Source organism: Simochromis diagramma, unplaced genomic scaffold (assembly GCF_900408965.1).
Source record: "Simochromis diagramma unplaced genomic scaffold, fSimDia1.1 OVJJ01000585.1, whole genome shotgun sequence".
NCBI classification, from domain to species: Eukaryota; Metazoa; Chordata; class Actinopteri; order Cichliformes; family Cichlidae; genus Simochromis; species Simochromis diagramma.
Window position 1 is genome coordinate 7380266 of NW_024387398.1, and position 14061 is coordinate 7394326.

The following is a 14061-nucleotide window of genomic DNA, read 5'->3' on the forward strand; positions in this document are numbered from 1 at the left end:
GAAATACAATTGGTTTGAGGATTTTGTTCTCTTGTGACAATAAACTTTGAACAATAAGCATATAGCACCCATCAGGTTGCTCTGTCCCTCTGTCGTTCACTGTCACAATATGGGGTTTAATTAAACAGCTGTTGCCATCTTTAGAAGAAAGAAAAAGCTTAACATTTTTGGAAATACTTATTCACCATCTGGTATAACAGAGAGAAAATTAATACCGCTTTCATATATAAGTTGGATATGATTTTACCAGCACACAGCTTAGCTTAGCACAAAATGGAAAATCTTTTGAGTACTGAACTTCAAAGATGATGCTAGCTGGATATTATAACCCTCTGACAGAATAAGTCTGTACCAGGTTTTGTGCTAAGCTAAACAGCTTACGGCTATAGAGGTCGTGCTGACACGTGAAGCCAGTCATGGCGACAATTTAGGATCAAGTGACAGAAGCCTAAAGACTGGTCTGCAACCACCTGGCAACCACTGGTTATGAGGTGAATATGAGTATTCCTTGACCACTTGTCGGTGGTTGTTGGATGCTGAAGGCAAGATTTTAGCTGAATTTTCCACAGGTTGTAGACTTTTGTTTTGTTTTATTTTAATGAAGATATAGTCCAAAATATATTGAATTGCTCCATTAATAACATAAAATTAGTTTAGTTACTCAAATATTTTATTTAACCTGCAAAGAAAATGGTTTAGCACTGGTGCCCTATTTTGAGCATATTTTTTAGCATGTGTCCCTTTTTTTACATGGGACTGTCTTTAAACTGACCACTAACAAAAGGAGTATAGATACATTTGCTAAAAAACAATTTGAAATGCATCCTGTGTTTAAGCCCCAAATGAAAACCGGGGGGGTTCCACATTCTGGAAAAAACACTCTTAACAAAGAAAAAGTGACTGATAGACTGATATTGACTGAGTGTTTTATGGCCCACCCCCACCACAAATAACAGTGAGTGACACATGTTGTTGGTGTTTATGTCAACCACACTCTTCCAGAAACATTTTTTTACTTAAATGTAATTTCCTCCCTGAACAATAATTGTGTGAGTCAGTGTAGCTTCACAGCTGTTTCTCTTAAAGAGAATCACACGTGACAGCAGTATGTGTGTTCTTGTCATCATGCAGGCTGCATCCCTGACCGTGGACCTGTGTGGTGATGACCAGGAACCAGGCTACTGTGCTGTGAGCAACGTGGCAGTGCACACTGACTGGTAAGAAAGCAGCAACACACACACAAAAACACATATATGCATGTATTGCCCAGTGCGCTGAACAGCTGTTTCTATGATCCGTAGAAACTGTGAATGGGAAAGCGCTGTTGACAGTTTCACTTCTGAGGACTGGAAAACTTGATGAATAATTTTTCACAACTGTAAAAATAATGGAAAGTCATACATAACCAAAAGGTTTTGTATACCTGGTGTGAGCATACTTGTCTAATATTTTACAGCTGTTGCGTTGCACTCTGCAGTGAATCAACACTACATAATCAAGAGGTTTAATTAACCACATATTGTCCTTCTCGTCAATGGAAATGTTGGAAAACACGATCCGTGTTTTCCAACATTTTATGGCTTTAAAATGTTGCTGTATGTGCAGCAGCTTGCACAGATGTTCTGTATCCTTGAACTTTTCAACTTTTCTAGAGGTTACCTTAGAAGACTCATTACTCTGCCACCTCCTTAGTACAAATTCCATTTAATGTCCAAGTGTGTCCTTGAGGCTCTACTCAGGCACTCGTGTAAACCAAACTGTGTATTTCGAGGACTGAGAAGACATCTAACGCAACATCCAAGGTCTCGACTGTATTCCTCTGACATTCTCAATACACTTGTCAAAGTTTACATCTGAAAATGAGAAAACAGCTTACGTTTCAGCTGCCATTTCTCAGGATAAACTTAGCATGGTTTATTTCCCTTTGCTTAATTTAGACATTTTGTGAGTTAAATGAACCACAAGATGATTCATAAGAACAAAGTGAACTTTGTTAGGAAGCTTCATAAAAGTAAGCAGCAATTTAGAGATTAATTGCAGAGGTTCAACCTTTAGTTTCACAGTGATGCTTCCAGTTCTACTAAGTGCTAATCTTTAAAGTAGAGAGCAAAGAATGAAACTTTACTTTTGTTCAAACAAATATTTCTATATTTTTTTCTAAATTTTTATGGCTTTTCTGGTTAAAGTGTTGACCTTTAATTCTTTTTATTATAGTGAAAATTCCTTAATGCTGTAGACAAAGCATTGTGACCTTTACTCCTGTGTTACTGTCTAAGTCTTCCGTTGTATGCAAATTGCTTAAAATGCCTTTCTCTTACATATTTCTACACAAATAACTCAAAGTCAGAATGAAGTCATCTGTTGCAAATATGTGATATATGATGTAAACCGTCATTAAATTACTGGATGACCAGTGCTGCTGCACAGAGCCAGGCCCTGTGGGGCGAAAACTTGAGACTATGCATGTTTTCCTGTGTGTTTTTCGCTGTGTGTGTGTGTGTGTGTGTGTGTATTTTATATGTATGTATGCGTGAGAGACAGATTTGGCAGATGAGGAAAGGCCACAGAGATCAGCAAAGGTTTATTTTGCAAGGGTCTTGGGACCATATTGTTGTGAAACTCGCTGACCCACATTGTTTTTCTGTGTAAGCTTGTGAAAATGTGTGTGTGTGTGCTTTGAATACTTGAATGCATTTTTTAGCTTTTGGGTTTCTGCTCATATGTTCCTTTCTGTCGTGATCCATTTTAAGTCTTTGTGCACTCCTGTTCATCTATCTGTGTGCGTGTTTGTAGGATCCTCGACGTGCAGCCCAACAGGCTCTCTGTGGGAGGCGTCAGGTCAATAGAACCCATCCTTCATCGGCGCGGTCAGGTCGCCACCCACGACTTTGTCGGCTGCATCATGGAGTTTGCCGTCAACGGCCGCCCGCTGGAGCCCAGTCAGGCGCTGGCATCGCATGGCATCCTTGACAGGTCCGCATCCCAACCTCTCCCCCTTTACTCCCGCTCCCAGCCTCTCTCCATCTCCTTTTTCTTCTTCCCATCTGTCCGTCTTCTCTAACCTCCTTGACTCTCGCTGTGGGACATCTGTTCACACTTTCAAACCCTCTCGGGAGTTTTTAAAAAGATGTCTTCTTTTTTTTTTGAAGTACAAATGGAAGATTTTTGACGGGGGAAACCAATTGCAGAATTCCAGAGAATTTTTTTCCTCACTGTCTTCCTCGTGAATAGCGAAGCGAGGACAGATCTTTTAATATGCTAATTCTCTGAGGTTCTTTATGGGGTTTTTTGTATTGCCGCACGGGAAGAGAAATCACAGCTCATCTGCTCCTGTTTTTGGAGTTTCCTTTTTCCGCGGACCCCCCGCCTGTGTGGCTGACTTGTCAAATTCACTGTCTGATTGTCAGTTTGTGTGTTATTGTGTCCGTAGATGTCCGAGACTGGAAGGAGCCTGCACCACCAGCTCCTGCAGACATGGGGGCACCTGTGTGGACCACTGGTCTTGGCAACAATGCCAGTGTGTGGATGGCTTCACTGGCAAATTCTGTGAGAAATGTAAGTATATGTCTTTGAAGTCTCTCTTTTTGCTGAGTTTGCACTTACTTAGGAATATTCTGCCATGATTATTTATGAATTATCCCTCCTGAGTCATCATACTGCACCATGTAGCTTAATATAGACCACATCGGCGGGTTCTGAGCTTCATTTCAAAGCATTTGTGTACTTTATAGGAGATAAATTCGACTTGCATCAGAGACCTAAAAAAATGCAGAAAACCCTTTGAGACACATGAGAACTGACAGAAACTTATAGCTACTGTGTAAGGTGCAACATTGTGTTTTGCGGTGTTACCGGTAATTATTACCAGATTTTTTTCAAAGACTTTGATATTGTTACTGGAAACAAACAAGATCATTACTGCGAGCTTTTCCCTGTTTGCCATCAGGTTTGATTTTGTGGGAAATCTGCTGGTTTGCTTACTGGCACGAAAAAAAGGATGAGAGACATTTTCTTCTAGCACACATGGAGCAGAGCAGGCTTTCTTAGTGCCATATGTATTGTTTGCTGGAAAGAGAAAAGAAAAAAAATAAACAACAACAAGAAATGCCGTGAATAAAATATGTCATGTAGACTCTAGGGCTCTGGTTAATTTAATTTAAAGAACAGATTGTGTAAAGATTTACATTTTTGAACCCTGTGAATGTGGGACAGAAACATTCATCCTCAGATAATAAGTGGCACGACAGACTTGTGCTACAGTCCTATTAGAGAAAACAGTGGTTGGAGTTTGCGGCACAACCAAAATTATTGTGATTTGGTGCATTGAACATGCAATTTTGCAACTTTGTGGAAATTTTTTGGAGATAATATGCCAATTAACTGTGATAAATTAGCAAGAAAAGTCCCATCTACTTCCACAATAACTGCTTACATTCAGGGTCAAAATCTTACAAATAGTGATAGTTACTGCAGAACGGTGACTTTGCTACAAAATGACATAGGTGCTCAGCAACATTGCTCTTATTTGGGAATAGAACCAGAATACAACCAGCCAAGTTGAGTCCCCTGTTGCAAAGAGACCCATCGCAGAGAACTTGCACCCATTAGCACAGACTGACTGAGACTGATTGCAACATGTTGGGAATCTGTCTGGATCAGTAAATTAGATGGCAGTTGTCTCAGATGGAATGTAGTTCAAGTCAGACTACAGTTGTCTAGACACAGGTTGCCTCCCACACCTGTCCAGCTGTGCTCGTGCAGAGGTTGAAGGTGTTGCAGGCTCAATCTCTCGGCAGGAACTGGTCACTGCAACTACTTGCAGTCAGTCTCTGACAGTAAGAAAACTCACCAACACCAATTTTTCTGAGTCTCAGTGACTGTTGATAAATCTTATAATTTGTTAAAATTCTGTTTCATTTTCATCTGTGCTCTTATTTCTAAGCACATTTTAAATAGAAAACTTAAAAGTGACTTTTGAGCCTTTTTTCCTTTTTCCAAAATATACAAATATCCTCATAAATACACTGCTTTCATGAAATAATCACATCAGTGTTTTATTAACATTCATATGGCTATTTATCCTGGATAACATACTAATCTTTTAATAGTGTATTAGCAAGAGGGCTCATATTCATTATAGTAATAATGAAATATGCCAAAAGGCTTGTTGCTTCTTGAAATGAAATGATGCAATTAGCAATGCCTCAGGTTTATAGTTAACATGCACACAAAATTCACGTGCCATCCCACTAAGTAATAATGAGATGGCTTGCAGTTTTCATTTCAGTTATTTTCCTACTTAATCTCTATTAGAAATCATTATCTTGCTCAGCGATACACTGGCTGTTCTGAAAACTGACTCGATGATGTTATGGGAAGATATCAGTAATCGCTGGTAAGAATGGAAGGACCGATTCGTGGTTATGGCAGTCGGATTAGGAAAATCATTTGCACCTGACCGTCCGCCAGGAGCAGAGTGGAAATGGAAGTTTAAAAGCCGCCTGCGAAACTCGTGTGAAGTCACAAGATATTTTCTGTCTTTCTCACACAGACATGACAGCCGACACCGCTCTGTCTCTGGATGGTACTGGCCGCCTGGACTACACCCTGAAGCAGGGCCCAAAACGTGACATCTTGCTGAGACGGTCTCTGCAGGGAGCGACCTCTGACCCCATGGGTCCCAGCAACTTGAAGGTCAAGTTCAGGACACGCAGCAAGACCGGCACTCTGCTGCATGTGCAAGAGAGCAGCAACTACACTACTGTTAAGGTGAGGAAGGTTGCCTTGTGTGTGAGTTTAATGAGTTGGCAATGAAGAGTAAATTTCACAATAAAAGCTTTCCAAATCATGCTTGTGAACAGGAAATAAGTAGCTATGCTTAGAAAGGGAGGCTATTCACTAAAATTTAAAGCCCCGGATCAACTCAGGTCTAGTAAAATGAAGCTTCTGTCTTTGATGTTTCATAGATTATTTATGAAGTTACTATGTAGATGATATTTTAAGCACCTACGTACCAGCTTCTTTTGGTATGACAGAGCTGTAGACCAGGCAGTATCTTGCATCACTAACAGTATTTACGCCACAGCTCCTGATACACTGTTAAGACACCTTGAACATTTGTATCCTAAACATGTCTAGGTAATATATATTTCTGTGTGTGCTACGTTCCACTTTCATTCTAGGAAATCTACCCCGTCTTTCTCGCCCACTTTCTTTTACTCCAGTCTGTCTTTTCTCTCTTCTCGTCCTGTTCAGTACACCCTCCTCCCTTTGCCTGACCCTGGGCAGCTGCCCAAAGAGGCCTGAGCGTTCATTCATCCTCTTCAGTTTCCATGTAGACACCCTGCAGTCTCAGCACCATCAACCCGTTCCCACTTCAGCATCGGGCTTTGTCTCTTATGATTTTGTTTTCCGCCACTGAACGGCTTCTGGTGCTCATCAAATCACCACTGCGGCTTCCTAAATAGTCCAGAAAAGTATTATAAGTGCTTTGAAACCTAAAAACAAAAGAGCAGTAGGGGAATACATACTGTGGGTGTACATATGTTGAGAGAGAACTATATAAACTGAGAAATGAAAAACAAGATGTTTAATAGATAAACTCCTTGATTGGTTTTCCAGCTTGAGAGCTCTTAGTATTCTTTGGCTGGGGAGACTTCCACTTTTCCCTTTTTACATCAATTCTTCCGGAAGCGACTTATCACTGCTGATTTTGGGGGAGGTGGGTAGGATTACTTTTCCATCGAAGTCGGGAGAACACATGAGATTACCATACACAGTGTAAGCCACAAATTTGCTGTGCGTGCCAAAGCGAGCTTGATTAATTTCTTTTTAAAGCACAATCGTCGTCCCTCTTCAGTAAAGAGCCTTCTCTTGTGGCCGTTGGAATATATGCGCTTTCCCTAAATTTGTCGTGCTTGAGCTTCTGATCATCTTCTGGCTGAGTGACTGTAGCTACACACACAAGTTGTGAGAACATGATTGACTGCAGTGTGTCCCAGTGGGAGAAAGATTTATAGTATGAGCATCCAGCTGCATTTTTGTTTTCGATCTCCGACCAGAGTCTGAAAGCACTGCGGTGGTAGTTTTGTGGGGACTGAGACAAGACTTCCTCTCATCGGTCATGATTGATACTGACACGATAACTTATTGCATTAATCTAAAAAACTGCAGTTTTAACCACTGTTTATCTCGACTTTCTTCAAAGACTATTTTTATTTTATGCTTGACATCAGAAATAATGGCAGTTTGCAGATTCACATGATTGTTAATGTCTTTTATATACTGTTTATATGCATGTTTTTACCAAAGCCAGCTAGATCCGGTTTACTCTGATCACTCTGAGCTGTGAGCGAATAACTAAAATCTAAAATTTGCTTCTCTTAGCTGAGGAACGGCAACATCCACTACATCTCAGACGCTGGCGTTGCGGGGAAGGTGGAGCGCACCGTGGTAGACGCAGTGGTTTCAGACGGCCAGTGGCACACGCTACAGTTGGTCAAGAACGGCTCAGCCACTGTGCTCCAGGTGGACAACGGCCAACCCAGGGTCATCCAACATCCCACACAGGATTTTGGAGGTCTCAGCGTTTTAACCTTTTCGCTTGGTGGGATTGGGCCGGGGCCAGCTCAGCAGAAAACTGGAGCAGGTAAGCCTGGACAGTGTAGCTGTTACCTGTCATTGATTGGGGGGAAGAGTAAAAATGATGGACATGTGGACATATGGGCATTTGGGGTGTACATTTTCCTGCATCTAATCTTTACCAGCTTTCAGTTTGGATTTGGGAGACAGACACTCTCTAAGATTAAGATTAAGATTAAGCTTAAAACATTTTCCTTTTGGTAAAGCTTATAGTTAAGGCTGGAACAGGCCTTCCTTAGTTCCTTAGTTATGCTGCAATAGACTTAGGATGCTGGGGGCTTCCCATGATGCACTGAGTATTTCTTCTTCACTTACTTACGCCACTTTGCATTTAATCATTAGTTATTATTCATCTCTGGCCCTTTTCCACAGTATGCTTTTTGTCCTGTCTCCCTCCCCTCACCCACAACCAAGTCTCAGCAGATGGCCACCCACCCCTGAGCTTGGTTTTGTCTGAGGTTTTTTCCTCATAAAAGGGAGTTTTTCCTTCCCACTGTCGCCAAGGGGCTTTCTCTCTATTCTTGTAGGGTCTTTACCTTACAATATAAAGTGCCTCAAAACAACTGTTGCTGTGATTTTCCACTATTTAATTCCAGAATTTAGTTGGAATTGGCAGGAAAACTGAAACTTTTGGAAAAAAGCTCCATGCAAAATAAAACCTTTTCTTCACAATGACATACCCTGTCTGCGACCAGACACCTAAAATAACTTCAGAATTCCAGGGTTTGAAAAGGACCAAGATGATTGCCAGAAGTTGATCGAGAGAAAGCATGTTGTTCCTTGTAACAGAAGGTTTTGGTTAACAGTAGTCACTCACACATAGTATTTTTTGCTCTCTACATGTTGGAACAATCAATATAGCTTAACTAGCCAAAGTTAGTGGACTAAGAAGTAGAGAGGCTATATGTAACATATATATTATCTATATAGAATAAATAGTTAAAGGTTAAAAATGGAAGACATACAATAAGTTTTCTTCCATATAAGTTTTATTTATCAATATACAGGGTTTGCTGCCTATAATCACTAGTTAAACAACACATACTGCTGCCACTGTCAGAAAACTACACTACACGCTGTTGCTACGACTTGACGCTGCAGAACTGGTGGCAGAGTGGGACGGTGAAACACACCATCCGTTTGCCAGATTTGCTTGTAACTGGCTGCAAAGAGCTCACTTTAATGTACTGTGACTGTAGTGTTGCAGAGTTGAACCCCCAAATTACAGGATAAATTTGAATGGGAAAAGTTAGAGAGGGGAGTTTGCCCTTCCTTAATTCCACTACAGATCCTGACACAAGACTGTTGGTTTGTCTAAAGAAATCGCATTTAGTCAGAACAGCTCCTGTGCCTCCTCTTCCTCCTCCTCCTCCTTCTCATTAAAAAGGCTTTTCTAAAAAAAACTCATCACATTTAGTCAAGAAAATCAAATTTTAGATACATGACGGTCCAAGTGGAATACAATTAACAATAGTTTCACACACATGTTAATGATTTTGAAAAACTCATTCACTTTTTACCCAGCGTAAATTACACATCTAGCAGTGTTTTTACATGTTATGGAAAGCTTTTCTGCAGACTAAAGGTGTGTGCATGGACATATAGCACAAGTATGCGACAGCACACGTGAGCTCGTGAATCTTTATGAATTCAGTACTCATTTTTTTTCCTCCTGCATATGAATTAATAGTCTGCTCTTTCAATTGCTGACCATATTTGGTGGCGATCCAACAAGACTCTGAGTAACTGGCCTGAAATCTATTTCTATTTGACACTGCGAAGATTTAAAGTTATGAATTTACGGTAGTTAAATAAATGTTTCTTTATCAGAGTATCATTTATGGACAAAATAACTAATTATAATTTAATCTGACTTCGCCTTGGAGCGTCTGTCTGTGAAGCCTCATCGACTCTTTTCTTAGTTTAGATTTAAATCACAGATCAGATGTCCTCGAGCATGAGTTAAGAACAGTTTGGAAAAGGTGAAAGAGAGGGTTTCCAGGAGGAGGTAATGCAGCACAGTAAATTTCTGGGTTTCAGGGGAGGGAAAAACTAACCTAATACTATGGACTAATATGGTAAAAATGAGCAATTTGGATGATTTGTCAACCTCTTTTACACAAAGACTGGGGCATATTTCAAAACAAACATATCCTCAGCACGCAGATCTGTGGCAGACTGTTTGTGAACCCACCCCCTAACTCAGTGTGTATCTGAGCATTTGTGTAGCGCTGTGTACTCGCTTTCTGAGGGCTAATGAAAAGACACAAATGGATTTAATCTGCACTGGGATAAATTCAATAAAAATGTAATTGCACCGGTGAGGCAGCACTGTTAGGCAACACACAAAGCAAGAGATTAAATTAGACACAGAGACGTTCATCCAACCCAGATGGATGTCTTGAAGCTATAATGCCTCTGACGATGGATTCTCTGTTAGAAAATATTTCATATTTCTTCTCTTAAATTGACCAGTGATTTATTCTGCCAGTTTTTAGAATATGATTTTTCTATTTTTTCATTGGAGGAGGTGCTTTCCATGATGAAAATCTTTTTATCCTAAGCTTGAACCAATTACCCATCTAAACAAAATTCCTTCAGCTCTTATTATAGTTGCCAGTTCCTGGTATTTATGAGGAAGCAATCCAGCTTCAGCAGACGTTTTGAAAAAAAACATTCGGTCTGGTGGCAGTCAGAAGCAATTCCCCTTCAGGCCAGTGTAATGTCCCTGTTAGCTGCTGTTGGCTGTTTCTTGTTATCTGAGCCCTTTCTTTTCTTCTTTTTGTCCACAGGTTTTGACGGCTGCTTGGCCTACGTGAAGTACAACAGAGAGAACCTGCCATTTATGGGAGAGCACAGCCTCGTCACTTTAACCAAGACCAGTTCATCCGTCAAAATAGGCTGCAGAGGTCCCGACCTGTGTGAGAGCAATCCATGCTGGGATGGCCTCATGTGCGTCAACCAGTGGTACACATACCAGTGTGTCCCGCCTGGCGACTGTGCCTCTAATCCCTGCCAGAACCAAGGCAGCTGCGTGCCGGACCCCCACTCTGGTTTCACTTGTGTATGCTCCGAGCTCTACACAGGCAAGACTTGTGAGACCCTGGTGGCCTGTCTGGGAGTCGAGTGCCCTCAGGGTACCGTGTGCAACACAGCGAATAATGGTGGATTTGTCTGCAGCCCCAGTCCCACATCAGAGACAATGGTCCTTCCCATCTGGGCGGTGCCAGCTATTGTTGGCAGCTGTGCCACTGTCCTTGCCTTGGTGGTGCTCAGCCTGATCCTGTGCAACCATTGCAAGGACCGCAACAAGACCAAAGTGCCAAAGGAACCCAAGGAAAAGAAACCCAAGGAGAAGAAGAAGAAGAAAAAGAAGAAGGGTAGCGAGAATGTAGCATTCGACGACCCAGATAACATCCCACCATATGGAGATGACATGACGGTACGGAAGCAACCGGAAGGGAACCCCAAACCAGACATCATTGAGAGGGAAAACCCTTACCTGATCTATGATGAAACAGACATTCCTCACAACAACGAGACGGTCCCCAGTGCTCCTTGTGCCCCCTGCAATGCCCCAGAGGCAGATATTGAACATTATGATATAGACAATGCCAGCAGTATCGCTCCTTCGGATGCTGACATCATCCAACACTACAAGCAGTTTCGCAGTCACACGCCCAAGTTTTCCATCCAGAGACACAGCCCGCTGGGCTTCGCCAGGCAATCTCCCTTACCTCTCGGAGCAACAAGCTACACCTACCAGCCTCAGTACACCCAAGCACTGAGATCCACCCCCCTCAGCCATTCCCACTCAGCCTGTCCTACTCCAAACCCTCTCTCCAGACACTCTCCAGCCCCGTTCACAAAGCCCTCCTCCTTCTACCGAAACACTCCCACCAGAGAACTCAACCTGGCTCGTCGTGAGGGCAGCCCGCTGGATCTGCACAATGATATGTGCCAACCGCCACCCATGTTCAACTACGCCACCCGGTTGGGGAGGCGCAGCAAGAGTCCACAAACCATGGCCGGCCACGGCCACACCTCGAGGCCCGGCAGTCGGCTGAAGCAGCCGATCGAGCAGATCCCGTTGGAGACGGGGCCTCCTGTGGGGCTGTCCATCGAGGAAGTGGAGCGGCTTAACACTCCACGTCCACGCAACCCCAGCATCTGTAGCGCTGACCACGGGCGCTCCAGTTCAGAGGAGGACTGCCGCAGGCCGCTGTCAAGGGTTCGTAACCCCGCTGATGGCATTCCTGCCCCAGAGTCCTCTTCAGAAAGTGACTCACATGACTCCTTCACCTGCTCAGAGATGGAGTATGACCGGGAGAAGCCTGTGTCCTATAGCTCCCGGGTCCCCAAGCTCTCGCAAGTCAACGAGTCAGACGCTGACGACGAGGACTATGGCGGGAGGCTTAAACAGAGGCGTTACTCGAGTCGGAGGGCAGAAGGAGGGCCTGGCGTTGCCCAGATGCCCTCTACTGACCAGCACTACACCCTACCCCACAAACTGGGTCAGCAAGCCGGTGGCTTCAACTGGGACAATCTGTTGAACTGGGGCCCTGGCTTTGGGCATTATGTAGATGTGTTCAAGGACTTAGCCTTGCTTCCCGAGAATGCGGCAGCAAAAGACATTGAAATGAACAGTGGAGATGGCTCAGTGACCATTCTTAATGAAGGAGAAGCTGAGCAATATGTATGAGACTATTTATTACAATGTTGTACAATATGGTGTCGTTCTCCAATTTAAAAAAAAAAGAAGAAGAAGACTGTACATTTCCAGAGAACATTGGACTTCATGTTTTTTGCATAACTCAAAATAATAAGACGACTTTTAATGCAGTAAGGCAGAAAAATGGCACCTGTAAAAGAACAGATTTCATCATGAGCCACCTTGGAATGGTTTACCAGTCTTTTCTAGGTTCAGACTGTACATTCGTGCATTCATCTCTCTGAGGCCTCATTACAACATATCCACTAACACTGAAGAAAGAAGTCCATGTCTGAATTCAATTTGGTGACTGCAAAACTCCATTCACATTATCTTGATTAAACACTTCTGTTCTTTATTACCAATACTGCTTCTCCTTTCCAGAACCTTCTGTCACATTCGCAGCAGAGAGATAAGAGGGTAGATAATTTAAAAACTCACAGGAAGAGAATTCCATAGAGCAAGAGAAATCTCCCAGTTTCTGTCTTTTTAGGGTCATTTTTCTAATTTACTTAAAAGGAAGCATGTGTGTTTGATCTAACTGCACCTGTAGGTGACGGGACACAGCCCTCAGTGTAAAAGTATGAACATTGCTTTGCTCGCACGGTATTGCAGACCCCACCGATGTTATGATCCCTCTGTCTGTCCATCTGCCTGCCCTGGTGTGTTTTCTTAGAGACGACTGGCTAAACGCTCCAAAAGTGAGATTTAATCAAGCCCCCTGCCTTACAGACATTTAAGGATTTCAGTACGGGACAGAACTATTCTGGTTTTTGGGCCCAAGTTCAGGAAGAGAGGAGATTTTTCAGGAGGGATGATGGTGAGGGTGTCGTTAGTCACAAAACCACATTGTCAGACAAGCCAAGTGTTTTCAGGCAACGATGATGATGATGATGTATGAATCCTGTAAACATGACCCCAACTAAAACACTATGAACTTGTGTACATTTTTTTTAAAATTCATGAGCAATCATGGAGTCATTTGTCTTGATGTTGGCGTCCCTGTTCATTATTTTGACATGTATGGTTTCTACATTTTTGTACTGTTTATTAACTTAAATTACTTAAGCTGTGTTTTTATGAATATTTTCATATGCTGAAATGTATGTTCTTACTTTCGGGGAAAGTAAGATTGAAGACTTATTTTTTACATTTGTTACAAATGTAACATCAGTATTTTCCACTTTTGATAAAACTATAACATGCTGTATGCTTTGTACCTGTAAAAAGCCAATAACAGAATAAAAAAAGTATTTATTTAAATGTGCTTTGTTTCTCTTTTTCCCCTCCTTTCATTTAGATGCATGTATGCGTTGGCAGTTTTTAAAAATAGCCACCTTCATGCTCAGATTACACCCCTTCCCAAATCATTCGGGTGGTAAGTTATTCTGTATTTTTGCCTCAGTCTGTGCAGTTTTTCATTTGTGCAGAGTCTCAACTAAACATTTGAAAAGGCAATTCAGGACCTGAACGAAACTGAGCCACCTCACTCGCAGCCAAACAAAACATCAAGCGGACTCCACGACGCAGGGCCCTATATTGCTTTCAACAATTATTTACATCTGTCTTATTGAGCAGAAAGGCTTTTTTTTTTTGTCATAGCTCAGTGATTCGGCATGCAGCATGCTTATCTGCTCCATCATCGAGGGGAGAGAGGCCACGAGAGAAAAGGCAGGGAGCCATGAACCCCGTGAAGAGTGACAGCCTGA

General features: G+C 42.3%; 1 protein-coding gene across 2 annotated transcripts in view; it reads left to right on the forward strand.

Moving 5' to 3' along the window:
• LOC120720430 (protocadherin Fat 4) overlaps positions 1 to 12489 on the forward strand; it is a 98685-nt gene extending 86196 nt beyond the window's left edge. For both annotated transcript variants that reach the window (XM_040010106.1, XM_040010107.1), the window contains 6 exons: positions 1132 to 1217; positions 2794 to 2973; positions 3431 to 3555; positions 5552 to 5769; positions 7387 to 7648; positions 10434 to 12489. In XM_040010106.1, the coding sequence (XP_039866040.1) occupies positions 1132 to 1217; positions 2794 to 2973; positions 3431 to 3555; positions 5552 to 5769; positions 7387 to 7648; positions 10434 to 12343 (2781 nt within the window). In that variant the 3' untranslated portion in view covers positions 12344 to 12489. The remainder of the gene's footprint in view (positions 1 to 1131; positions 1218 to 2793; positions 2974 to 3430; positions 3556 to 5551; positions 5770 to 7386; positions 7649 to 10433) is intronic.
• The last annotated feature ends 1572 nt before the right edge of the window (positions 12490 to 14061 follow it).